The following is a 27930-nucleotide window of genomic DNA, read 5'->3' as shown; positions in this document are numbered from 1 at the left end:
CTAGGAAACTAATGGTTGCTGAGTACAGACGGGTAACAAAAGGTTGCTGTGTTGCCTAGTGAGTCTCATTACCTGACAGCTGCTTTTTCATGACTGAGATCCAGATCTACCCAGGGTGGCTGCTCCTCCACTTGCTTCGGCACAAAGTTGACAAGGGGAACTGGAAGGATGATTGTGTGACTATTTTTATTTCCATAGCAACAAAGGGAATCTCACAAACACTGGCTTATGACTTCACTGGAGGATCTTGGAAAGGGAGCTACAATGATGAGAAGTGGGAAATTTACATTGAAAACATTACCTTAAAAGAAAAACTATACCTCAGAATAAGATCCAAAAAAGAAACATTATCAGAGAGATTCCCTTTAGATCAATGTCTGTGTCTATGTCATGGGCCAAGAAGGGTTCCTTTCAGGCTGGTGATGGAAATATACTTACTTCTACTATTTAGGTACTTGTTATCTAGAAGACCTTAAATTAGTTATATCATTTTTCTAGGCCTCAGTTTTTTATAGCTGTAAAATGGGGGACAGGGGAGAAGGGAAATCAGCTAGTTTTTGTGGACAGAGAGGTAGTTTATATGGTAGTACAAGTAGTTACCTAGATCTAGATTGGCCCGAGTGATCCCCATTGTAGTTATTAACAGTTATCAATTTGGAAGGAAGTTTCTAGCAGAATGCTCTAGTCTTATCTTATGCTATTAACTATCAATCAGCTAGGCACGAGGCTAAGAGTACTGGGGATTTATTTTTAAAGGCAAAAATAGTTTTTGCTCTCAAAAAGCCTATATTTTAATATAATTTGGAAGAGAGAAAAATAGCACACTAAACAAATCTGTAGGCATAAAGGAAGGAAAGGGTTAACTGATGACAAAGTTAGGATCCAAAAAAGATCTTGGATGAGTTAGGACAATAGGCCAAATATAACAAAATTAAAAACAAAACAAAACAAAAAAAAAAAAAACCATGATTAAAAAACCCCCACAAACATTATCTTAAAAAAAAAATAAATTATATATATATATATATATATATATATATATATATATATATATATATATATATATATATATATATATATATATAATGTTGGCCAAGATTAATAGATCTTTTTTTGGGTCATAGACCTTTTTGGCAGTCAATCTAGAGAAGGGCTATGAAACTCTTCTCAGTTATATTGTGAATCTTCCCTCCCCCCCCGCCCCCCCCCCCCTCGCTGGGGTTAAGTGACTTGCCCAGGGTCATACAGCTAGGAAGTGTTAAGTGTCTGAGGCCAGATTGAACTCGGGTCCTCCTGAATTCAAGATGGTATTCTATCCACTTTGCCATCTAGCTGCCCCTCTTCTCAGTTATAGTGCTAAAATTCTAAATCCTCAGCTTATTTTCAACCTACTGACAATTAGTAAAGAACACTTCCAGATTACGGGATCAGGGAAATAGAATGGGTTCAATACATATTCAAGCCAGGTGAAATAAGATCATAGTTGGGATGCTTATCAGCTTTTTTTCCCTGATAACTGGCTCTTTAAAACATAGCTCAGGGTCTAGCCAATTTCAAACTATAGCTATTTCTCCCCCCCAAATCCAGTAGGCCTGGCACAACCATAGCTCCTCCACATCCCTTGTTGGAGAGCCCGGATTCTTTTAGTCCACTGCAAAAGCTCATTTTGGGGACTGCTTTTGATAGGATTTACAAGAGTCCTGTAATGATGAATGCAAATTGGTCTACAAATGAGAGGTAAACAAGGCCTCTTTTTAAAAAAGAGAAAAAACTCAGTGGAATAAGTGAGTATACAATGGAACTTTTGAAAGTTCAGAAGAAACAAAACCTGACACTGAAATGAAATATAATGCTTGGGTATCAAGAGTCATTTAAAGATGAGAGATGGTGAGAGGGTTGGGAGAAGAGAAAGAAAAGTATTCAAAGGTTTTTGCTGTCAAGTTTAAAATTCTTCTGTTTAAGTTTTGGAGTTTCTCTAACATTAAAAAAAGTTCAATTTTCCTCACTGTGAAACTCAGTATGACTTTCCTTTTCTTTCGTTTCCTTTCTACAACTGGCATGTATAAGCTCACTTTGTTTCCAATGTCAACAAAGTACAATTCTTATGAAGATGAAGTATAGAAGGAAGATGGATACCAAATCCATGTTCAAGTCCCAATGTTATTCATGGCCCTCACTCCCTGCTTTCAGCATACCCAAACCCATCCATTTCCAAAAATCTTCCACATTTGAATTTGATATGGCTCTTTCCCTTTAATTTAACTTTCTGTTTTCATGAGACTCAGCAACTTTAGGAATTTTAGTCAACTTATGTCTAGAAACAGACACCTTTTATTACATTTCTTCCCATAAACATATTAAAGGGACAGTTGGGACAGCCTTTGTGGAGGATATTCAGCCACTGATGGGCCAAGATTCTCTGGTCTGTATTGGCAGAAGCATGGGGCAGCGCACAGTGTTGGGACTTCAGAATTGAGATGATGTCTGAGGTTGCTTCCAGCTCCAGCTCAATTTTCTCATTTTATGAAGAAATATTGTTTTGTTTGTTTTTTTTCGGGGGGTAGGAGGGGGCATAAGGTAATTGTGGTTAAGTGACTTGCCCGGGGTCACACAGCTAGGAAGTATTAAGTGTCTGAAGCTACATTTGAACCCAGGCCCTCCTGATTCCAGGGCCAGTGCTCTATCCACTATAACATCCAGCTGCCCCAAGAAGTATTTAAAGAAGGCAAAGCAGCTTTGCCCTAAGTCAGAAAATTGGGGGAGAGGGAGAAGCAGAAGTAGCATTTCAATGAAAATCTTGTGCTCCCAAATCTTATGGTTTCACTTCTGTACCAAGCTGTTTGTTACTTATATTACTTAGACCTCAGAAATCATCTAATCTTAGATTTCAAGAGGAAGCCTGGAATAATGGATAGAGGGCTAGACTTGAAGCTCAGAAGACCTGAATTCAAACCTTACCTCAGTTACTAGGGAAGATAATAGGGAAGAAGGTAGGAAAGGAAAGAAAACACACACACACACACACACACACACACACAAAAAACACTTTGGAACACAAGGTTTGCAAAGGTGAATGTTAAAAAAATTTTTTTTTTTTTTCAGATGGCCAATGTGGCGATTTGTTTTGCTTGACTATATACATTTTCCTTTTTTTCTTCAATAGGGATGAAAAATGAGAAGGAAGCTTTTTTTTAATTGAAAAAAGTATATTAAGTAAAAACAAAACACAATGAGATAATTAGTGTTTGTCAAAGAGGAGTCGGGGATAATTGAAGCCACTGTACAATTTCTCAACTGAAATACAAGAAATTATGATCAGAAAGGTAGGTGATTGATTAGTAAAGGAGAAGAGGAGGTAACCTAAGCCACTTTAAGTGTAATACTGGGCCACAGAAAGACACACAAACATACACCCCACAAGGAGAGAGATAAGAATGGAGAAGCTGCCTTCCTCTACACTAGAAGGGTACCTGTAAGGATGAAAATGTGAAGATCCCCTCAAGAATAGCATGCATTCTTATTCCTCTTTTTTTTTTAGTCCAGACAACTATATAACCTCGGAGAGGCTGTCACATTTAATGAGGCAACTTAAATATTCTCAGGCTTGTTGAAAGTAGCACATCACCTATAAATAGGACCTATTTAATTTGATGGAGTATCTTACACCCAGAGTAGCTTAATACCTTTGGGGAATTCTTCTATTTAGACTTATACTTAAGAGTTGGAAAGAAATTTAGAGATTTTGTTTAAACTACTAATTTTATTTACACATGAGGAAATTGAGGTCTATGGTGATTAAATGACTCATTTAAGGTCCCCTAAGTACTAGAGCTAGGATTCTAACTTGGACCCTGACTCCACATCCATGGCATTATTCAACGTATACATTGGATATGCTTCAGACACAAACACAATTTGGTACAAAAATTAATTTTAAAAAATGAAAAGTATGTTGACAGAGCTTGGAGAAATAAATATTCATACATTGCTGGGAACAATATAAATTACTGCAGTCTCCAAGAGAGCAATCTGTTGTGTTACTTAACAAATATTATAAAAGTGAGAAATACCCTTTGATAAAGTAACTCTAATATTGGATATGTACTCTAAGGTATTTAAAAAGGAGTTTTTTTTTTAAAAGATGTTTAGAGATATGTTATAGCAAAAAAATTTTACACAATTCACATTAACAACAATTGAGAAATTAATGGTTTATCCATGAAATCTCTCCCTTCCTATGAAGCCCTTCACAGCCCAACTAAGTTGCTCTCCCTCCATCAACGATACCCCTGGACTCATAGTCTGTCTTTGTTCCTGCTCCCTACACTCTTAGGTCTTCAGTTTCCTCATCTATAAAAGGAGCTTCTTGAATACTAGTTCTAATGAAGTCCTAGGAAGACCTGGCTCCAGCACTTACCTAACCATGAGATCCTGGATAAATCTTGTTCCATCTCTGAGCCTTAGTTTCTGCATCTGAAAAATGGGAATGTTCGGACCATCTAGCTGACAAAGTTGTGAGAAGACTGCTTTATAACATAAAGGGCTTTAAAAATGTGACTTATTTCCATCTAGGAAGCAATCATCTGAAGCAAGCTTGCCTGGGAGGCTACAAAACAGCTGCACCGAGGAGATAAGGAAACTAGCTTTCATTTTTCAGCTAATGACAGGATGATCTTCCAGGAGGGGAGGCTAGGCCAGGAGACTATAAACAGGAAACCAATCAGTCTCTTTAATTATGATCATCACCCAGGCAACAAGCTCAGTAGGTTCTTCTTGAAAAGGGAGGCTTTCTAATGAAATGCTACCACTTGCCGCACTTAAATCAGGAAATGCTAAGGGTTTAAATCAAGACTGATTGCTGAGTATATGCTGTACATCTCAGAAGACCAAGTGAGACCATAGGTCTCATAACGTTAACATGACTATTTAATGATACTAGGAAGAGAGATGGGAGAAATTAATGAAGAACTCCCCTTAATAAATAGGTAGCTTAGCATTTGGACTCTTCCATCAAATAATTAACCCTCCTCCTCAAGCTTTAAGCCACCCCTTTTCTGCCTGCCCCTTCATTCCCTTTGTACTTCCCCAGTAATTTTTAGGATAGTATAAAGCTCAGTCCTTGGGCAAAAACAGCACAATTATCATTAGAAAGCTGTTTGTTAAGACAACGTTGTTATTAAATTGGCCAATAAAAAAAACAGCCTCACTATTAGACAACAGAGTGACACGGTTCTAAAGCTGGTGTGGGAACCTTGGCCCTAATATGCAACCAACTCCAAAATGGAAATTTTTTTTGGGAAAAGGGAACTATAGATAGGTAGAATAAAGAGCAGGTTCTCTGGCTCACCAATTTGGTTCCTACTAGATGTGGATGTCCCCTAAAGTTCTGTTCTTGGCCCAATTTTCACTATAATTTCTTTTAATGATTCAATCCATTCCCACAGTTAATTATTACCTCTTTGCAGATGACTCTCAATCTCCAGTCCTACATCACCTAAATGTTCTACCATTGACCCATCTTCAAATCAACCTATCACTAGAGGCCAAAATCAGAGGCAGCTAGGTGGCGCAGTGGATAGAGCACCAGCCCTGAAGTTAGGAGAACCTGAGTTCAAATCTGGTCTCAGACACTTAACACTTCCTAGCTGTGTGACCCTGGGAAAGTCATTTAACCCCAATTGCCTCAGGAAAAAAAAAAAAAAAAAAAAGTATAAGATAGAGGCCAAAACCTAGTTTTACCTTATTGCCTAAGAAGATAAAATAAACTCCTTAATCTAGCATTTGAGTCTCTCATTGACCATTCTGGTTTTATCCCACATTATTTTCCTTCAAGCATTCCAGTCAGTTGCTCCTGAGTGGGAGTGGGCCACCCACCCTCTCCCTATAACTAGAACTTCTTCTATAATCTACACCTGTTGAAATTTTTTTCTTCAAGCAAAGCTCAGCTCCAGTATTAACCCACTTTTAAGAATCATCAATGGTCTAGGCTGAAGCCTTCTCTTCCTTCTATTTAATCTTGCCTGTGTAAGGTCAGAGATTGCATCATTTTTCAATTCTATGTTCCCACTCAAGGTTGGACTTTACACATAAAAGATGATCAGCAGAGATTTGTTGAATGAAATAGGGAAGAACACCAAGTCCAAGGCTTGCTAAGTCATGGATTTTTAAAGGGAGGCAAATAAGCCAAGCTCTAAGTCTGATTTAATGAGACTCTAACAAACCAGTGCCTTACCAGTAGGACCCAAACTTCAGTCCCTGGCACCCCTAGCAACTACTCCTCTAACATTGTTTTTACTTGAGCATTAGTGGCATCCAATCTAGAATGTATAGCTAACCATATTTGAACAAGCAGACAAATAGAAGTTGTTACCAAATATTTATCCAAAGCTGACAAAGCAAATAAAAGAGAGATCATTTCAACTACTAACAATTGTCATGTACCTAACAACTTCAACTACTAATTCCTTCACTAAATAGTTCTATAAACATACTCATATGTGGGTAGTTTGTTACCAAATATATATTTCAATGTTATGACAAGTTTTCTTTTCTTTTTTAATTAATATTTTTCTTTATTATTATTTATTTATTATTATTATTATTATTATTTTTTTTTTTTGCTGAGGCAATTGGGGTTAAGTGACTTGCCCACGGTCACACAGCTAGGTAGTGTTACATGTTTGAGGTCAAATTTGAACTCAGGTCTTCCTGACTTCAGGGCTGGTGCTCTATCAACTGTGCCACCTAATTGCCCCTATGGATAATTTTTCAACATTAACCCCTTGCAAAACCTTTTTTTCCAGATTTTTCCCTCCTTCCCTCCCCCCACTCCCTTCCCTAGATGGCAAGCAATCCAATATATGTTATTCATGTTGAAATATATGTTGATTCCAATACATGTGACCATATCTATACAATTCTCTTGCTGCACAAGAGAAATCAGATCCAAAAGGAAAGAAAATAAGAAATCAAAATGTAAGTGAACAACATCAAATAAGATTGAGAATGTTATGCTGTGATTCACATTCAATTCCAACAGTCTTCTCTCTGGATATTGATGGCTCTCTTCGTCATAAGATCATTGGAAATGGCTTCAGTCATCTATCTCATTATTGGTAAGAATTGGAAAATTGGAAAGAATCATTATCATTCATTATTGATCAGAATTGATCATCTTATAGTCTTCTTGTTGCTGTGTAAGATGATCTCCTGATTCTGCTCATTTCACTTAGCATCCATTCATATAAATTTCTCCAGGCCTCTCTAAAGTCATCCTGCTGATCGTTTCTTATAGAACAATAATATTCTGTAACATTCATATATCATAAACTTATTTAGCAATTCTCCAACTGATGGGCATCCACTCAGTTTCCAGTTTTTTGCCATTACAAAAAGGGCTGCCACAAACATTTTTGCACATACAGGCCCCTTTCCCTCCTTTATGATCTCTTTGGATTTTTGGGATATGGGCCCAGTAGAAACACTTTTGGGTCAAGGGGTATACGCAGTTTGAGAATACAAATTCTTTCTTAAAGATTGCTATTTAGTCTACCACCTAGGTGAAACATTTGGACCTGTTTGAGTTTGCTGCCTGAAAGGGGGTATTTCAAAGCCTCCATCCTTCATTTCTTTTTTTTTTTTTTTTCAAAGAAGGTCACTGGATTCTAAGACCTAGAAAATCCTTTATAGCTCTAAATCTCAAGTCTTTCCAACTTTCTGACAAAACTGGATGAGGAGGTACAACATTAACATAACTGATGACCACAGATAGTGGTCTTAAGGGGTAGCCACCCTATCACCACAGCTCTCAAGCTATAATCAAAGTGCTTTCCAGTAAGAGTTAACTATAGACACAATTAACTCTGGATTAAGGCATTCCCTAAAAAACATTCCTGGATGAATTAAGGAAGCCAAATAGGTTATGATCAACAGAACAATACAACCTGAAAGGCACACTAAAACAGCACACAGCAGAGATCTGTTTTAGATTTGTGTCCAATATTTTTAATCAGTGACTTGGAACAAAAGCATAAGTGGAAGACTTATCAAGTTCCTTCTTCAGCCAGACCTCTGGTTAAGTGCAGAAGATAACAGATAAGCAGTCCTGGGCTTTAAGGGGTTTCCCATTACCAGTCTTTTTGGAGGAGGTAGTGAGGCTATCCAATTCACCTGCAAGTCAACACACCACTCTTGTAACACCTTTGGTCTTCTTCAAGAAGGGAATGATGAACAACATTTTAAGTGATTGGCCTGGGGTCACACAGCCAATAGATGTCAAAGATGGACTTGGTCTCAGGTCTTTACTTTAGGTCAACTATCTGTTCACTATGTCAGAAGTCTATCACAAATCAAAAAATACATCTCTTGGGAATTGAGATGCTTTATCTTTGGGTTCTTCAAAATGCCTATTCTTAGCCATCATAGGGGGATTTCTTGCAGACAATTTAGTTTAATCTCTTCTTTTTAAAAGAGAACAAGAATGGAAGATGACTTATCTAAGGAGCCAGCATCAATCTAATGCAAGTCTTTAAAAAACAGAATACACAATGGCTAGTGGAACCACTGGATTTCAGGAAGCACTTGATACTGGAATAAAAGTACTGATATCAATACATGCTGATCTTTCAAAATAGTGTTTTTTCAATAGAATTTTAAAAATATATAACTGAAAAAAAATCACACAATTAACTACATAAAAATTCACTGTAAAAGTTTTCTTAGGAAAATAAAGATGTTTTATTCATTTTAAATGATTAAATGATTATTGTTGTTTTCAACAAACATTTACATTGTTGCTAGGCATCAGCCATCAGAAAATAACCACAACAGGGTTTTTTTTTTTTGTTTGTTTGTTTGTTTTTGTTTTGTTTTTAACTCTCCCATGTATTGGAAAGGCAGTATTTTTTGAAATGCCAGAAAACAAATTTGAAAACTGGTTTCCCAAAACCAATGTAGCCAACATTAGAAAGGAAGCAGAAAGCTGGTTAAAAAAAAAAAAAAAAATATATATATATATATATATATATATATATATATCTCTTTACACCTAAAGGTTCTGATAATGGCCTCATTTCTAAAATATTAAATAGAGAATTGATTCAACTTTATGAGAATATAAAGCCATTCTCCAATTGATAAATGATCTAAGGATATGAACAGAATTTTCAGATGAAGAAATTAAAACCATTCTAGACATACCAAAACATGCTCTAAATCACTATTGATTAGAGAAATGCAAATTAAGACTACTCTGAAGTACCACTACACACTTTCAGATTGGCTAAAATGACAGAAAAAAGGATAAGGATAAATGTTGGAGGGAATGTGTGAAAACTGGGACATTAATATACTGTTGTTGGAATAGTGAACAGATCCAACCTTTCTAGAGAGCAGTTTGGAACTAGGTCCAAAGGGATGTCAAAGTGTGCATACACTTTGATTCAGCAGTCTCACCATTGGGCTTATATCCTTAAAGAGATCATAAAAAAGGGAAAAGAACCCACATGTGCAAAAATGTTTGTAACAGCCCTTTTTGTAGTAGCAAGGAATTGGAAACTGAGTGGATGCCCATTAGTTGGAGAATGGCTGAATAAATTGTGGTATATGAATGTTATGGAATATTATTGTTCTATAAGAAACAATCAGCAGGATTATTTCAGAGAGGCCTGAAGAGACTTACAGTTCATTATGAACTCTCTTCACGTGAGAGTGAGTGAAATGAGTAGAACCAAAAGAACATTGTACACAGCAACAAGATTATGGGATGATCAATTATGATGCATTTGGCACTTTGCAACAATGAGGTGATTCAGGCCAAATCCAAGAGATGTGTGATAGAGAAAGCTATCTGAAATCAGAGAGAGGACTATGAGGACTGAAAGTGTATCACAACATAGTATTTGCACGTCTTTGTTATTTGCTTGCTTTTTCCCCCCTTTTTGATCTAAGTTTTCTTGTGCAGCATGATAAATGTGGAAACATGTATAGAAGAATTGCACATGTTTAACATACACTGAATTACATGATATCTAGACGAAGAGAGCTGGGGGAAAGGAGGGAGAAAAATTTCAAACACAAGATTTTGCAAGAGTGAATGTTGAAAACTATCTTTGCATGTATTTTGAAAATAAAAAGTTATTATTGAAAAAAAGAAATGATACATCAATAACAAAAAACTTTTCCTTTCGAGAAGTTAAAATCTAGTTGCATGAGAATAACAATTCTTTTATCTGACATAGAGTTAAACCCTTCCAAAAGGAGTCAAAAAAATTAGGTGCATGAGTATAGACCATCCTCTGATTTTATACTAGCCAAATTTAGAGGGATAGGAGAGAGAGTGTGGACTATATTTAGACAAGTTTGCACTTGATTTGGAAATTCTTTGGAAGGCTAGAGAGAATGATTTTATATAACAGTAGGTATTGAGAGGAGCCCTAATACTTTCTTTCCAGTCCCTTCTTGACTAAACTCCTTGAAAAAGTCATTTTTACATTTCGTATGTCTCCATTCCTTTTCTCTTCTTTCTGCCTTCTAAATCCTCATAATTCAACGGAAACTGCATTTTCCAAAGTTATTAATGATCCAATTGACAAATCAAATATTCTTTTCAGTTCCTTGGTCCCGCTACAACATATGATGCTGTTCACTATTTTCACTGTCTCAGCTTCTGTAATACTGTACAATTGTTGGTTCTCTTATTTATTAGTTTGATCCTTTTCAGGATCTCTTGCCAGATCTTCATGCATGTCATAAGCACTAATTGTGGGAATGTCCCAGGGTACTATTCTGGGCTCTTTTCTCCTTTTCAGTTGGAGACTTCATCAGTTCTCATGTGTTCAAGCATCTCTATGCAGATAATTCCTTATTATTTGTCAGTCATTTCCTGACACTTTGTGGTCCCTTTTGGAGGTTATTGAAGACAAAGATATTGGAGTGGTTTGCCATTTCCGTCTCCAGCTCATTTTATAGAGAAGGAAACAGACACAAACAGGGTTTTGCCCAGGATCACACAGCTAGGAAGTGTCTAAAGCTAGACTTGAACTAAGAACCACGTCTGGAATTCTCTACACTGTGCTTACCACCTAGTTGTTCCCAAGATAACTTCTAGATCTATATCCAGTCCTATGATAAAAATTACCTGTTGGATATTTCAAACCGGATGTCTCCAAGATATTTGAAACTCAACATGTCCAAAACAGAATTCATCATGCCATGAAATTTGCCCTTTCTTTGGAAATTACTGTAGTGAGCACCATCACCCATCAATATCATCTCTGACTCTTCCTTTAATCTCATTCACCATATATATGTATAAAATCAGTTACCAAATCTTTTCATTCCCCCTTCCACAGTATCACTAATCTACTTTTCTTTTCCACTTGTAGTCATTCTTCTCTAATTCAGTCACTCATCAGCTCTCAAGTAAATTACTGCAACACTCTCCTAATTATATTGCCTGACTCAAGTCTCTCTCCTTTCCTATCCAAATTCAAATAATTTTCCTAGGTCTGATCATATAATTCTCCCTCCATCCTCCTATCCAATAAACGCCAGTGTTTTCCTATTCTCTTCTTCTTCTTTTTTTACATTTAAAGCTCTTCTTAATCTGGTTCCTTTCCACCTTCTTATATATATCCCTCCATATATTCTACTGGGTCAGCCATATTGGCCCAATTGTTGGTACTTAGAAAGGACTCCCACCTTCTTTTTCCCTGGTATTCATACTAGCTGTCCTTCAACATTCTTCTACTTTTAGTACCCTAGAAGGTACTAGCTCTCCACCTTTATCTCTTAGATTTTTAGCTTTTTCCTCAGCTCAAGTGTCAAATGAAATTAGTAGAACTAGGCGAACATTGTACAGTCGTACTGTGGGATGATCAACTTTGATATACATAGCTCTTAGCAGCAATAAAATGAACTAAGACAATTCCAAAAGACTCATGAAGAAAAGTGCTACCATATCCAAAGAACAATGGAATCTGAATGCAGATTGAAGCATACTAATTTAATTTTTTTTCCTTTCTTGAAGTTTTCCCCTTTTGTGCTGATTCTTCTTCCACAACATGACCAATATGAAAATATGTTTATTATGATTGTACATTTATAACTTGTATCAGATTGCTTGTCATCTTGGAGAGGGGAAAAAAGTAGAAATCAAAATCTTATAAAGTTAATGTTGAAAACTAAAAACAAAACTAAAATAGTTAAAAACAAACAAAACCAACAATTATCTTACTTGATCTTTACAATAATCCTGGAAGAAGAGTGCTATTATTATCATCCCTATTTTTCAGTTCAGGGAACTGAAACAAACAGAATTAGGTGACCTGTACCTGAGGCTGAGTTGGAACTTAGGACTTTCTGATTCTAGACTCAGGGCTCAATGCACTAAGTCTCTTGGAGAGAAAGAACTGCTAACATCATCCACCTTTGTATTTAAAACTTGGCACAGCACCAGCCTTGAATTCAGGAAGACTGGTCTCAGACACTTAACACTTCCTAGCTTTGTGACCCTGGGCAAGTCACTTAACCCCAGCCTAAACAAACAAACAAACAAAACCTGGCACATAGTAAGTAAGCTTAAGTAGTAAATGTTTGTTAACTGCCTCCTAAAACATCTCTTGAAAAAAATCTATTAACTCCTCAGAGGGAGACGCTTTCATAGACCTCACTTAAAAATAAATCAATTTCCTAGTAACTTAGTAGGAGAGAGGTGAGAAGCTACATTTAAGAAAATCACTTTTGCTTATAAGGGTTTATTCAATCTATCCTTTACGTTGGACCCATATAGATTCAATCCTTAATATTGCTACTTCATGAACGACAAATGGATTCTAACTTTGAAGTGAGATATAAGGCATTGACATCACACACCAGGTCAATTTCTAAGAAATTCACTTTAGTTGCTGAATTTCCTTTAGAATGGGCCAATTCATCCTTTCAGGAGTCATCATGGTACGAAAGCAATGACAGAATCATGTTTCATTAGAGTGAGAAGGGCCCTCAGAGACCATCTAGTAAACCTTATTTGACAGTACATTTGAAACATGGTTAGCTAGATGGGAGAGCTTCGATTTTATCAATTTGCTGGTTTTAGGGTCCTAATTCAGATCTTTTTATGATCAAAAGATATGGTACCGAAATACACAAGCATCTTTAGAGATGAGAGAAATCATAGTGCTCCATCTCTTCTCTCTCCAAATGTAATTATTTCAAATGGAATGGATTCATCTCAACCAGACTGGGGGAGTTCAACTTTCAAGTGGTTGTAACTATAAAACTTAGCACTTTTGCATATGGAACAACAGAATTTTAGAACTTGCAAAGTCCCTTATATGCATCTAGTTCAACTTTCCTAATACAGCATCTTAACAGATCATCATCCAGATTCTGCTTGAACACTTCAAATGACAGGAAACTATTCTGAAGTGGTCAATCTTTTTGAATAGCTCAAAATCTGCTTTCTTAGACACTTCTACAGATTAGGCTAGATTCTATTCTCTGAAATAAGGAATAAGTTTTACCATTCTGCCTATATAACAGCACTACAACCATTTGAAGGTCGCCTTTTGTATCTCCGAAGTGCCATCTCTTTCAAAACAAATATCTCCAGTTCCTACAATGACATGGTTGCCAGACCCTTCACCATCCTCATAACCTTGCTTTGAATACATTTTAATTTGTCTAGGACATTCTTAAAACATGGCACACAGGAGCAGGGGCTCTAGATGTGACTTGTTAATATACAGTGGTGTGACTAGTAATACAGTAGTAAGCCCATTATTTCCTTGACTTGAACATTGTAAATTCTATCATTGGTGTTTCTTTAAAAAGCAGCTGAGATTTTGGTTGTGTGTTTCAAATAGGAATCAACTGGTATACTCTGACAAAAGCACGGAACACAATGGTAAGAACTCAGTCATCTGACTTCTCCCTTGGCCCCCACACTTCCAACATGATCCTTATGTCTCAAACACAAATTTTCCATCCCTCATGACATCACTCTCATTCAGTCTCTAACCTAGATTATCTGAGCAGTCTAGTCTCTTTTTTTGCCTCCAGTCTCGTTCATTTGATTCATTCTGTGCTACTTTAAGTAATGTTCTTATTGTGAGGGTATCATTCTTCTAATGAGAAAAATTCAAAGGCTTTTTTTTTTTTATTACCAAATAAACTATGGGATTTATCAAGCCCGCATTCAAGGTTCTCCAAAATTTTGCCTCAGTCTACCTTTCTGGCCTTATCTGCCAATGCTTCCCTTCATGCCTCCTATGTATTGATTTGGACTGTCCAGGGTTCCTTTCCCACCTCTTGGCTTAAATTGTCCTCCGAAGCCCTGTGATATCTTTTCTATCTCTAAATCTCCAAATGAGAAATAGCATCTATCCCTTAAGATTCAGTTAAGATGCCAACTCTTTCTTCCCACCCAGGAGTGCTTTTTTACCTCTCTTATGGCAGGGTACATCATATTCTACCTTCCATTATAGTAGCATATATGCCTCACTGCCCCTACTAGATTGAAAACTCCTTGAGGGCAGGAATCATGCTTTTCATTCCTCGATGTATTCCCTTTGGGCTTGGAACAAGACCTCTTTCCCACAAAGTAGTATGGCATTGATGTTTTTAACTAAGCTGTTGTCCCAGTTTTTGTCAATGCACTGAAGCTTTAGCATTTCCTACAGGTATCTTCCAATTTCTTTTTAGGAAATGAGGAGAGAAGAGATTATCAAAGCCAATCTACAACTACAATGGTGTGCAACAGGTTTGGTCTGAACAGACCAGATGCCTATAAGTCTAATACTGAGATCCAAATGTTCTTGTATTTAAGAAGCTGCCCAGCTGGTCCCTCAGTTAAACTTCAACCATTCTGTTAAGAGGTGACAGCAGTAGTGGTAACAATAATTCACATTTTTATAGTTCTCATTTATTTAAGATTTGTAAGTACTTTCATACACAATATCACTTGACTCTCCCAATAATCCTGAGGCAGGGAAGTTACCAGCCCAGGATCACACAGTAACTATTATCAGTCCCTGTTGTTTTTCAGGAGGAGAACAAAGACCAATCTGGAGTCCAAGAATCTTGAACTCCTCATACTTTCTTACTAGTTTTATGACATAAGGCAATTTACTCTGAGTTTCCCCACATGCAAAATGGGGAACATCTAGATAGGCTTCTTCCCTCCAAAAATCATGACGAGAATATGCAGAAGTTGCTCTCTGAGTGAATTACCATGTGAATGTTAATATCATTCTACCTTTTTGAAGCAGACCTAAGTTCAAGGTGAAAATTTTCCATGACCCTCATGAAAGGTTCCATCGAAATGTCAATAAATTAGGTTGGGCTTTTCCTTATACAGTGTCTTAAGAGTTGAAAGTGATTTATTAGAGTGACATTTGATCTACATTGCTCCTAAATGGGAATGCCTTCTACATTAAGAATGCTTTCTATACTTCAGCAAGACTCAACTTTGAGGTGCTCTAGTGATGAATAATGTGACAGCTCTGGAAGAGTTTTTGAACAGTGATAATAATTTAGGATTTTTCCTTTACTCTGAACTGCTTTCTCTGCCAAATTCCATTCCACTGATTCTAGTGGGGTCAAAGAGAACAAATCTAACTTAACTGCTCGTCCACAAATGTCTTTAAATCCTTGGACAGTGATCATCTTGCTCTTTTCATCTGTCCTTTTCCAAGCTGCCTATCGTGTCTCCCACATCTTGAGGATTCCATTACTGAGTAGAACCTTCACATATATTTTCTCTATACCCAAATCCTGGTTATTTCAGAAGGAGATGCAGGAAAAAAAGGGTCTTGACTACCTACAACGGTCCCCAATTTGTTCTCTTCTTCACATAATGAGCTGCTGACAGTTTGTATTAAGCATGATATAAATGGGTAGTGTCATTTCATGTTCACCTTAGTGTCCACTAATTTCTCAAAGTTCAAAGGCCCACTATTAACAATGAATTGTATCTTGCTCTTAAAAAGGGAACTGACAAACTGCTACATGTCCAGCAGATGGAAAGCATTATAGTGAGAAGACCAAAAAGAATTACAGCAGAAGAGCAGCTTCTGAAGGAACTCAATACAGAAATACCGTATCAGAATCAGAGAGCCTAGATTCAAATCCTGACTGACAGTATGTGTGGGACCTTGGAGAAGTGATTTTACTTTTTGCCTCAGTTTCCTCATATGTAAATTGAGGAGGCTGGATCACCAAATTTACTATGTTTAGCCTGGGACATGACTGCTGTGTTCTAAAAACTGAGAGGTAGTCATAAGGAGAAAGATCTGATTTGCTTTGCTTGGTACCCGAGATGGTAACTAGAACCAAGGAGTGCAAGCTACAAGAAGGCAGATTTTGGTTCAACATGAAAAATTTCCTATCAACTAAAGTTGTCCAAAGGTGAAAAAAGGCTGTTTTAGGGATGAGATTCCTTATCCTCAGAAATCTTTTTTTTTTTTTCTTCTTTTGCTGAGGCAATTGGGGTTAAGTGACTTGCTCAGGGTCACACAGCTAGGAAGTGTTAAGTGTCTGAGGCCAGATTTTGAACTCAGGTGCTCCTGATTCAGGGCTGGTGCTCTATCTACTAAGCCACCTAGCTGTTCCATCCTTAGAAGTCTTTAAGTAGTGCCTTGAAAAGTTGAAAATGGGATTCATGAAGTTACTACATTTAAGATTACTGATTCTATGATTACCAGTAAGGCTGAACTGAAGCTCTCCTAGCTAAAGACAATACTATCTGCAAAAAAGCAGCATCAGTAAGATGACTGAAAGGCCCTTAAAGACATTAAATAGGGTATTTGTCAATTCAAAACGAAAGCAAACCAACAATAATTCTTCTGCTTCTAGGAGAGGGAAAAAGATGAGATGAGCTAGTGGAGGTAAGAAAGCCACATTAATATAGTTCTGGAAAAGACATTCCCTAACACATTGATCTTGAACAAGTAACTTCTCTCTCTAGGCCTCAATTCCCTCATTTATGAAATGAGGGAGATGGATTACATGACCTTTAAGATCACTTCCCAATCTAAATCTTATGAACAAGAAGATTAAACAAAATCTACTCTTTGGTTTTGACAATGTCTTTTTGAGCTTCTAGAAGCCTGATCCAATTTGTCTAGAGCAAAGGAGAAAGCAGGGAGAAACAGGTCTGACAGCATGAAGCACCCAGAATGTTTTTTGTAAACTAGTCATCACACCAATCCCTAAAGACAATGGGAGTCACTACTCTGCCCAGATAACTGGGTCAGTCGACAATAAAGGCTCCTACACATTCTGTCTATGTCATCACAGGGCTTACTGAAATGATTACGAAACGATGATCTGATAGACAACTGTTTAAAATTAAGAGGTTACTTGTGAACAATATCTATAGATAACTTTTCCCACAAGTTTTCCCTTATTTATCTGATGTGAGAATTATAGATACTAGAAATAGATAATCATTTCCCCTAATTTTAGTCCTTGTTCAATTAAATCACTTTAGCTCCCTCATCACACAGATTGGTGCCCTACAAAAGTCATCAGCAAACACTGACCAAACAATTATTATGCACCAGGCACCATGCTAAGTACTAAAGCTATAATAAAGAAAGCAGTCCTTGCTCTTTGGAAAAACAAGATGCAAGCTATAATACACAAACAAGATCTTGAAGAATACATTGGAAACAGTCTTAGAGGAAAGGCGCTAGCACTAAGAGAGATCAGGAAAGGCTCCTTGCAACCCGGTGCAACAGCAACTTTTGGATTTAAGAGCTATGTGACCTGAGGTATGTCATATAATGTCTCTGGACTTCAGGGACCTCAAGTATAATATTGGGGGGGGGGTGACACACAGACTAGAGAGTGATTATCATGTGGTCTGAGGACTCTCTTAGGGGTCTAAGAGGTCAAAACTATTTTCAAAGAAATATGAAGACATTTTAATTTCTAATATGGCATGAAGAGACAGATATAAGCAACATAAACAAAAGCTTTTTGGAAGATGCTCAGATCAAAAGGCTTGAAAACCACTATACTTGCTCAGTTCTATCTAACCTTCTGTCACCCCAGTGAACCACACTATGTATAGAGTTTTCTTAGCAAAGGTACTGGATATACTGGAATAGTTTGCCATTTCCTTCTCCAGTGGTGAACAGGTTGAGTGACTTGTCCAGGGTCACACAGCTACTACGTATCTGAGGCCAGATCCGAAGTCGGGTCTCCTTGACTCTAGGCCTAGGCTCTCTCCATGGAGTCATCTAGCTGCTTATACTGGATAATCTCTGAGGTCTCTTCTAGCTCTGAGTTCTGATCTTACAGCTAATAGGGAGCACGCTGCAATCAGTCCTGAAGTTTGCCTTACCAACGGCTCCTGCCTACCACAGGCTCCAAAATCCTTTAAGGGACTAACTTGGCACACTAGTTGTTCAAAAAGCCCTTACTGAATTTACAGAACTAGATGAGAAATGTCGACCTAGGATCCTTTTCTTAGATGCTATCAAAATTAATACTAATTCCCACCTAAACTAAATATCAAATAAACATGAAGGCCTTGAATGCTGTACTATAATGCAGAGGGGATTCTCATCATGTAAAGCCCTACTTAGCTCAGCAAAGAAAGGCTTATCATCATCTGAACCTTGAGTGATCTTTTTCCTGTGGTAATACACATTATTTTTAAGTTGCTGAGACAGGTTATAGTGGTAGTGGGAAGGTATTTGCAATGTATCTACACCAATGAGATCATGGAGCTAAAGTAGGTGTGTGCACATATATACATATATGAAAACAACATTTTCATTATTTTTGGTAACTACCCTGACACCTCTAATTTCAAACCCACAAAAATATGATCCAAATGAAACAATTTTAAGAGGATCATAGAATGAGGATCATAGAATTCAAAGCTTGAAGCATTTATAGAAATCATCTAATCCAAGCACCTTTCTTTAAATAAGGAACCTATGGTCTAAAGACATTAAATGACTTCTTTAAAGTTACAAGTTGAAGATAGCATAGCTAAGCATTAGAATAACTAAGGATTAGAATGAGACAAGTTCCTAATGATGCATTTGGTTCTGGACCCTGAGTCTGAAATGCCAACAGAGCACCTAAGCAAGGCCACCCAACTCAGCAGCTAGAGATCTGTCGGCTACCATTCTCCACAGAGACTAGATGGGATTAGAAACGAGCTATGACCAGGGGTATAGTCCAAAAGGCCTTCAACAATCCTAGAATCATTTAGTTCAACAGTCCCAGATAGCATTTTCTCTGCCCGTGAGAGTCCACAAAAACAGAGCTCAGGTACCAGGGCTGATGAAGGCAATGAGATCACTTGGCTTTAGAAGACAGTACTGTTTGGACTGAAGATAGGGCTTAAGTGAAAAAAAATTACAGCCAACAAAAAGAAGAAAACCTTTTTCTTAACAGCTTGGTGTTTAATCCAACCAAATGGCACAGAACATCAACAATTTGAGGGCCTAAGTTTTGAATCCAACAGAAAATGTTGCCTATAAAAAAAAGTTCCCTAAAAATATCATGAAGTAGGTGCTATTTATTCCTAATTAGCAATGCTGTCTTGTCTTTAAAGGAAAAATTGCTGAAAAAGGGAGAGAGGATGGGTTATAATTCGATTCAGTTCACCACATAAATGAACTGCCTCTAGAACATGGTAAGAATCTGGTGCCTCATAAAGCAAATTCTCAACAAGTGTCTCCACAACCATTCTCTTGATATGGGTGACTGTTGAGACAGAGATTTAGACAAGATGGAAAAATAGGTCAAATATACCATAACAAAATTTGAGAGATAACTTGGTGTTTTACTTAGGATAAAAAATAACAGCTGTACAAGTACAGATAGACAAGAGGTACTTAGACAGTGGCCAATATGAAAACATGGGGAGTGGTGTCTTGGTGGCTGAAAGCTCAATAAACAGCATGACACAGCAACCAAAAAAGAGAATTTATTCATATGCTACATTAAGGGATGAAGAGTATCCTTTCGTAAAAGGAGAAAGATTTATGTGATCTGAAGAGAAACCAGAGTAGGATGAAGTGATCTTAACAAGTATACTTCTTCTAGTATACACCAGAATGGGAATACTATGTTCCATTTTGAGGGTACATTTTAAGGAAGACATTGTTAAGCTAGAGGACATTAACAAGTCCAGAGGAGGAGCCCAAAACAGGAAGGGACTATACAAGGACTGGTTTAAGTAACTGAAAATGTTTACCAGGCAGAAGAAAAACTGAGGAGGGAGTGTGGGGCAGGGAAAGATGATAGGTGTTTGCAAATGTAGAAGAAGAATATTTGTTATCTCAGGAGGAAAGAAGTAGGACTAGCTGGTAGAAATATAGAAGGGCAATTTCAAAACAACAGGAGTAAAATTTTCTTAATTAGAAGCGACTAAAAGTAGAATAGGCTTCCCAGGAAGGTAGGAATACCTCACTAGAGGTATTCAAGAAAAAGATGGTTGTCTACTTGTGGAAGTATTACAGAAGGAATTTTTATCCAAGTAGGGATTGGACTAAATGGCCTCTAAGGACCTTTTCAAGTGAATGTCTATGATTCTGTAATACAGTGTACTTCCTTCTGAGCCATCATGTCCAAGAAATATGCTTAACACATCTAGTTTTATGTAGTTAATTGAGAAAATATAGCTTCAATTTTTTTTTTGGACTATGTGTAAACTGTTGTCTCATCCTAGAACATTTTTTTGGGGAGTAGGATCTACTGGCTAAAGAACATCTTTCAGTAATGCAGCCTTCCTACTCCAATTAGTAAATTGTAATCTCCTTTTTGGGAAGGCTTCCTCTTGGAATCTATTTTGCGAAGAGGTCCAGGCTAACCAACCTGCATTAGCTTCTGGGCTCCCTCTGCTTCTGATTTCCACATTCCTCTTCTTTTTTCAACTCCTTTTTGATCCTCCCACATAAACACAATATGTCCAAAAGGACATGTCTAAATTAACATGTCTAAAACTGAACTCAGTATCTTTCCTCCCAAATTTCCCAATTACTGAAGAGGAGACTCTTCTGTCCCCCAGACTCACAAGCTAGGTGCCATCTTTGACTTCTCCCTATTTCTCACTTGACAGATCCAATCTGCTGCAAAAGTCTCTAGATGTCACCTCTGCAACACCACTGACTTTTCTGTGAGGCAATTGGGGTTAAGTGACTTGCCCAGGGTCACAATGCAAGTATCTGAGGCTGCATTTAAACTTGGGTCCTGCTGACTCCAGGGCTGGTCTACTTCATTCCTAGCAGCCCCTGCATCTTTGTTTTTGCATCTGCCCTCTTCTCTGGGATACTTACTCCTGGTGCTCATTACCTCATGCCTGCACTAATGTAATATGCCGTGACTGGTCAGGCTGCCACAAGTCTTCCTCCTCACCTCCCTCCTAACCCAGCCAACCCTACTCAGGCCATTTTACATTCGGCTTCTAAAATATTTTTCCTAGAGTGCAGGTCCAACCATGTCACTCTCCTACTCAATAAACTCCAGTGACTTCCTTAACATCTCCAAAATTCTATTTGCTGTTCAAAGTCCTTCATGATATGTAGCTCCCCAGCCCTGATCTTTCCAGATTTTTTTACATCTTTTTTTTTAAAGGATTCTAGTTTTTCTTTCTTTTTTTTTTTAACCATTTAAAAATATTTAAATCTTAAATACAAAAATGAGAAAAGGAAGACATTGCCATGTACACTGCAGAAAATGAAAGGATACAATATAAAACAAATTTCCATTTCAAGAAAGCCTAGCTTTTCTTTGCTTCATTGTAGATTTTCTTTTGTTCTCTGCTATGCATTTTTTACTTTATTTTTCCCGCTCCCTCCCCTCACCCCACTTCAAAGATGACTACAATTAGTTGAAGATATGTGTGTGTGTATATGTGTGTGCACACACACACACATATGTACATTAATATATTTTCCATTTGTCATCTGTTTCTCTGATGGTGAATAGCATCTTCCTTAAGTCCAAGTCTTTCTATGAGTTTCTAAATTAACCAACTCAGAATTTCCTATACCACAGCAAATATTCCAACCCAATTAAATCCTCTCTGAGAGATGGTCTGTGAAAGTTTTCCCCCAATTTTCTGCATTCCTTCTATTCTTGGCTACACTCATACAAGAAAATTTTAGTTTAATGAAATCAAAACTATCCATTTTATACTTAAACTATATTATAAAGGGAGTGCATTGTTGAAGGTCTGATACTACTGAATTTGCTTCCCTTACACCATTTTCCTTGGTTTCTTTAAAGTTCGTGACCTCTTGTTCTTCTAAATTAATTGTTATTTTTTCTAACTCAGTAAAATACTTTAGTAATTTAATTTGGATGACATTGAATAAGTAGATCTGTTGTGTAAGAATTATTTTTAGTAAATCACCTTTACCTACCCATGAACGATAAATTTTACTTTATTTAGATTTGAGTTATTTGTATAAAGTGTTTTTATATTTACATTCACATGGTTCTCATGTCTATTTTGGCAGGTACACTCTCAGATATTTTATACTGTCTCATTATTTTAGAGTGTTGAATAATACTGCTGACATCTTACATGCCTCTACATATTCTGATCCAATTACAATGGTTTTCTTGTGGCTCCTCAAAGACAATCCATCTCTCAGCTCCAGGTATTTTCTGTCCTTCCTGCCTGATATGTTCTCCCCACTCATTTCCACCTCCTGGCAGCCTGGCTTCCTTTATGTCCCAGATTAAATCCCACCTTCTACAGGAAACTTTTCCCAGTCTCTCTTACCTCTAGTGTCTTCTCTTTATTGATTATTTATCCTGCCTATAGCTTGTCTGTATAGAGTTATTTGCATGTTGTCTCCCCCACCAGATTGAACTTTTCTAAAGGACCATCTTTTGACTTCAATATCCCCAGTTTCTCAGTAGTGACTGGCACATAAGCAGGAGCTTTTTAAATGCTTCCTGATTGATTAATCTATCAATTGCCAATTCTATTTCACCTTTTTAAAAAAACCTCATATATGCCTCCTGTTCTCCCTCTGCACTCCACCTTGCTGAAAATCCTCAAATCCAAAGTCATCTGGCTGAGTTTCCTGGGAGTCCATCCTCCATTCAGCTGTCAAGCTATTTTTGTTGATTTTCAGTCATTTCGATCATGTCCCACCCTTTGTGACTCTATTTGAGTTTTTCTGGCATATAATGAGATGGTTTGTCATTTTCTTCTCCAGCTTATTTAACAGATGAAGAAACCAAGGAAACTGAGGCAAGTGATTTGTCCAGGGTCACAGAGCTACAGAGCGTCTGGGCTAATCAGAACTCTGGAAGATGATGCTTCTAGGTCATATCTCCTTTTTAATCAACTCTAATAGTTTCCTGGTATCAAATATAAAACCTTCTGTTTAAGCCCTGAATAAACCGACCTGTTCCTTCCTTTCTGTTCTGTCCCTTTCGTGGACTCTACCATCCAGAGACTCTGGCATCCTTGCTGCCCTTTGAACGCTGAGAACCCTCCATCCACAGACTCAGAGCAGCAGAATGTTCATCACTACTTGCCCCCATTTCTACCACCTGGCTTATCTGGTGCCCAAGTCCTGCCTTCTGTCAGCAGCTTTTCTTCCTCTCAATCTCTCCTGCGCATCTCTAACTGCATACAGTTGTCCGAATGTTGTCTATCCCCCATAGACTAAACTCCTCAAGAGCAGGAACTGCTCTCTCAGCATACAACAGAAGGCTAATAAATGCTGTTTTACTGCCTGAAATATTAAAATACTTAATCAATATACCTGTACCAGAGATAAGCCGCTTCTCCAGTGGCGACATACTTATCCTGCGGACAGCTGGGAAGTAGGCCTGGTCTTCGAAAGCTCTTCACAACCTGGGCCTGGCTCCTTTTCCTATCTTCTGATGCTTTAATTCATCCTCTCCCACTCCCACCCCCCATTCCCGTGCTCCAGCTATCTGGGCCTACTTGCCAAACATGTTTTTGTCCTTCTCTGCATACAGGGTTTAGTGCAGTGCATTTGGCACATAGTAAATGACTAACAAATGACTGCTGACTGACTAGATGGACAAGAGGAGCCCAAGAGTTTGCCAGTTAAGAGAACGAAAATACTCCTCTACTCTCAAAGAAAAGTAAACATTTTCTAATACAATTAATCTCTGCTCAACTTTTACAAGATTTCAAATCCAAAACGACTGTATCAATAAAGGGTGAGGATGGAACTTTTGGATTCTACCTACTAGTGAAGCATTTTTACAACTTGGGGTACCTGCACTGGTCTAGTTCTTCTCCAGTTCAGTTTCCAAGGGCTCCACTGGCTCATTCGGAGAATAATGGTACAAGAGGACAGACACAAAATGGAATATCAGAGTCGCTTATTTCTGCAGACCCATTCAAATGGACATTCCTCCAAATGGCAGCTGTCAAGCTGATGGCTGAAAGTCCCCAAAATGAGGGAGTCTGGTCCGTCTTCCAGCAGTTTCTCCAGATTCTGCCCTTTGAGAGGCCAAACAGCAAATTCTAACCTGTTCCCCATTGGCTTGAAAAGAGACGTCACGTCCCCAACTTCTTGGGGGCAGCTGGTGAGTAGTACGTGACCTTGGAATGAGGACGACCTGAAGCCAAATCAAACCTCAGACTTAGTAGCTGTGGGACCTTGGGCAACGTAGAGTTAAATTCATCTCAGTTTTCTCAACTGTAAAATGGGTGCTAATCATAACATCTACTTCACAGGTTGTGACGTTTAATAAATGTATATTTCCTTATTTTCCTAGATGACTTTTCTTCTGCACATACTTCAATTATCCTTCTTAAACAGCAGTATCCGAAACTAAACACACCATTACACATATAAGGTCTGACGAGGGCAGATGGACGTTATTAATTCCATATTCTCAGAAGCTATTCCTATCTTATAAAAGGGGGAGAGGAAAGGGAAGAGTTTTTCTGGCCGATACGGGGCACTAATAACTTGCACTGAGTTTGTGGGCCACTAAAGCCCCTAGACCTTTCTAGAATGACAAACCTGACCACTGGTGTCTCCCCGTTACAGCCGGATTGAGAGCTCAAGCTCCTTCCTCAGGTCCTGAAAGAAAGCCCGAGCGCAGAGATCTCTCACGCCCCGGCTGCCCCGGCGCCGGGCAGCAGCAGCAGCCTTTCTTCCCTCCATCTCTTCCCTGGGCCGTTCAGACTGAAACAAGCCCCCCCCATTCCGGGCCCAGAAGGCGAGCTCCCCCAAGGGGTGCGGGGATGTCTGCCACGGGACCGACCCCAGCTACCACAATCCAGCTCCCCCAACACAGTCAATGAGCGAGGCGCCGGGGCAGCAGTTTCTAGGGGGTGACCCCGGCTAAGTCAACAAGCCTCCGCTTCCCTATCTATAACACGTGGATAAAACCAGTGTGAGTGAGTGTGTGCATGTGCATGTGCATGGTGCCCCGGAGTACACACATCTGTGCATCCGTTTCTCTACCTCCCGTTTCCGTATCTCATCTCTGCCCTCGCGAGCACCCCGGGGTTCTGTCCATTTCACGGACGAGGCTGCCGGAGGCTAGTCCGGGCTCCGAGTCCCGCAGACTCCGGGCGGAGCGCGCCCCAGCCCCCGGGCTTCGGGCCTGGCCGGAGCTCGCTCCCGGGGCTCGGCGGCGGCTGCAGGACCACGGGGTGGGGGCGGGGAGAGCCACAGGTCTCCCGGGGAGGGGACGCAGCGCGGAGTAAGAGCATGTGCCGGGCCCGGCGGTAGGCGCCGGACGAGGTCCGCGGAAAGGAGCCGGAAGGTGCGGGCCGAGCAGCCGGCGCCGCCGCCCCACGGAGCTCCGGTCCGGCGAGGAGCAGGGAGAAGCGAGGGCTCGTCCCTTCCCTCGGGGAGGCTGGAGAAGGGATGGCCCCACTCCCCCGGCCGGGACGTCCCAGGCGGCTGCGGGACCAGGTGTCAGCGCTCCGGGAGGGTCCGCGGCCACCTCGAGGGAAGGAAGACGAGGCAGGCGAGGAAGGGGCGTCCGCCCGGCCCCGGCCCCGGCTCCGGCTCCGACTCCGGCTCCGGCTCCGGCTCCGCCCCGCCTCTGTTCCCGAGCCAGCGGCGCGGCCTCGGGGCCCCAGGCTCTCCTCAGCCGGCGCCGCCCCAGGCCTCCGGAGTCGCGCCTCCAGCCCGTACGGGGAGAGGCCTCTCGGCTCCCCCGACCTCCTCAGCCCCCGCGCGCACTCACCCATCCCGGCGCAGCTCCGCTTTCCCAGGACACCTCGGCGGCTCCGGCGGCGGCTCCAGCGGACAATATGGCGGCGCGGCGCGACGGCGGCCCCAAGTGGACAAACTTCCTCAGCCTCGCTCCGTCGCAGGAACGCGCTCCGAATTCAGCGACTTAAGTTACGTAGCGAGGACGAGCTTAAAGGGGCCGCCTCCTGCAGGGAGGGAGAGGGAGCAGAACTGTGTTGGGAGGGTGGGGGCAAGGAAAGGGGAAAAGAAGATATTTTGCTAATTTCATTCTCACTTTTCTTTCTTAGGCTCTTAGTGTTTAGAACTAGAAGTTCAGCCCCCTGAGAATTATACTTTGCCAAAATTGGGATTTAAACTCCTTCCTCTTTACTCCAAATGCTTCCGGGGCCATCTAACTGATGTGGGGCCTGCAAAATTATGATCTGGTATTAGTAAATGTGTGATTTGTATACTCGGGGTAGCATAAAAATTTCTTGGAGGAAAAAAGCCCCGATGTAGCCAATCAGTACTTATTCAGCTACATCCTAGCAGTGTGACCCTGGACCAGTCACTTCACCGTTTGCCTCCGTTTCTTCATCTGCAAAATGAGCTGGAGAAGGAAATGGCAAATCGCTCCAGTACCTTTACCAGGGGAACAACAAATGGGGACAGAATGAAACAACTGGGGAAAATAAGATGAATAAGCTGCTCGCTCAAGGTCAAAAGGCAGCCCAGGATTGGAACTTCTGATCCAGTCAGTCAGTCAGCAGTCATTTACAAGAACTTCTTGCGTACCCAGTGCCAGCACTTAGCACGGGCCTATATTAATCCATCAATACTGGCTAGTTGTTTGGTAAATTGCTGGGCACTTTTAACACCATTCTGTATTTGTCCCGACACATTACTTGCTCAGCAAGAAACTTTCCCCCATAACCCCTCTTAATAAGTGCTTTCCCTCTGTTAATTATCTCCTGTTTATCCTTTATAAGAGGCAGCTGGTGGCTCAGGGGATAGAGGGCTGTGTGTTCTTGGGCAATTCACTTAACCTGTTAGCCTGACAAAAAGGTCCCCTGGAGAAGGAAATGGCAAACCAACATCTTTGCCAAGAAAACCCCATGGTAGTTTGTTTGTCTACGGATCAGGAAGAGCCACATGTAGATTCTGTATTTGACTTTGTATATGATTGTTTGCATGTCGCTGTCTTAGATGGTAAGCTCCTTGAGGGTAGAAGCTGTCTTGCCTCTTTGTATCTCTTAGCATAATGCCTGGCACTTAATAGGTGCTTTCAAAATGTTTGATGATTGCTTGCATTCGTCTATTTTTCACTCTCATTTTCCCCTTCTACTTCTCCAATTCCGAACTTTATCCCTCTCCTGCTTGAAATGGTTTGCCGAGTTAATGAATCCACTTACTCAGTCTCACTATTAAATTCAACTTAAGCCCTTTTAATGCTTGCTTGAGATTACTGGTGGCTTGAGGAGGTAGGAGATGGTTTGAGAAGGCGAGGGGGTAAGATAGGAAGTAGTGTTTTTTCCTTTTTCCCAAGTAATGCAAAATGATCATATTTTGATATCTTGAACAAAGTTGAGAAAAAATAACTAACCAGAACACAGGGACTGGAAAGTCTATCAAACCTCCTCCTCAGTGACCTAGAAGAGACAATTTGTAACACTCACAGACTTTGCCAGATTGCTTTCTTTGCTGGGGACTCAAAAATTGCCTGTAAGTTGAATGAACAGGAACGTGACTGAGGGCTACCAGTTTGAAC

The 27930-nt window shown here is 39.6% G+C and overlaps 1 protein-coding gene across 4 annotated transcripts in view; it reads right to left on the bottom strand.

Annotated features, from left to right (window-relative positions):
- Window positions 1-26318, bottom strand: part of KPNA6 (karyopherin subunit alpha 6) — a 49937-nt gene extending 23619 nt beyond the window's left edge. The window contains exon 1 of one of the 4 annotated variants that reach the window (XM_074305343.1): window positions 26176-26318. In XM_074305343.1, the coding sequence (XP_074161444.1) occupies window positions 26176-26179 (4 nt within the window). In that variant the 5' untranslated portion in view covers window positions 26180-26318. Of the gene's footprint in view, window positions 1-72; window positions 256-4417; window positions 4682-24239; window positions 24966-26175 lie in introns of those variants that run through there. The other 3 variants (XM_074305344.1, XM_074305341.1, XM_074305342.1) reach the window with 3 other exon arrangements.
- Window positions 26319-27930: the final 1612 nt, after the last annotated feature.

This window comes from Sminthopsis crassicaudata, chromosome 3 (genome assembly GCF_048593235.1).
Source record: "Sminthopsis crassicaudata isolate SCR6 chromosome 3, ASM4859323v1, whole genome shotgun sequence".
NCBI lineage: Eukaryota > Metazoa > Chordata > Mammalia > Dasyuromorphia > Dasyuridae > Sminthopsis > Sminthopsis crassicaudata.
The sequence above is the reverse complement of the archived record's forward strand: the minus strand, read 5'-3'. Positions and strand labels throughout refer to the sequence as shown.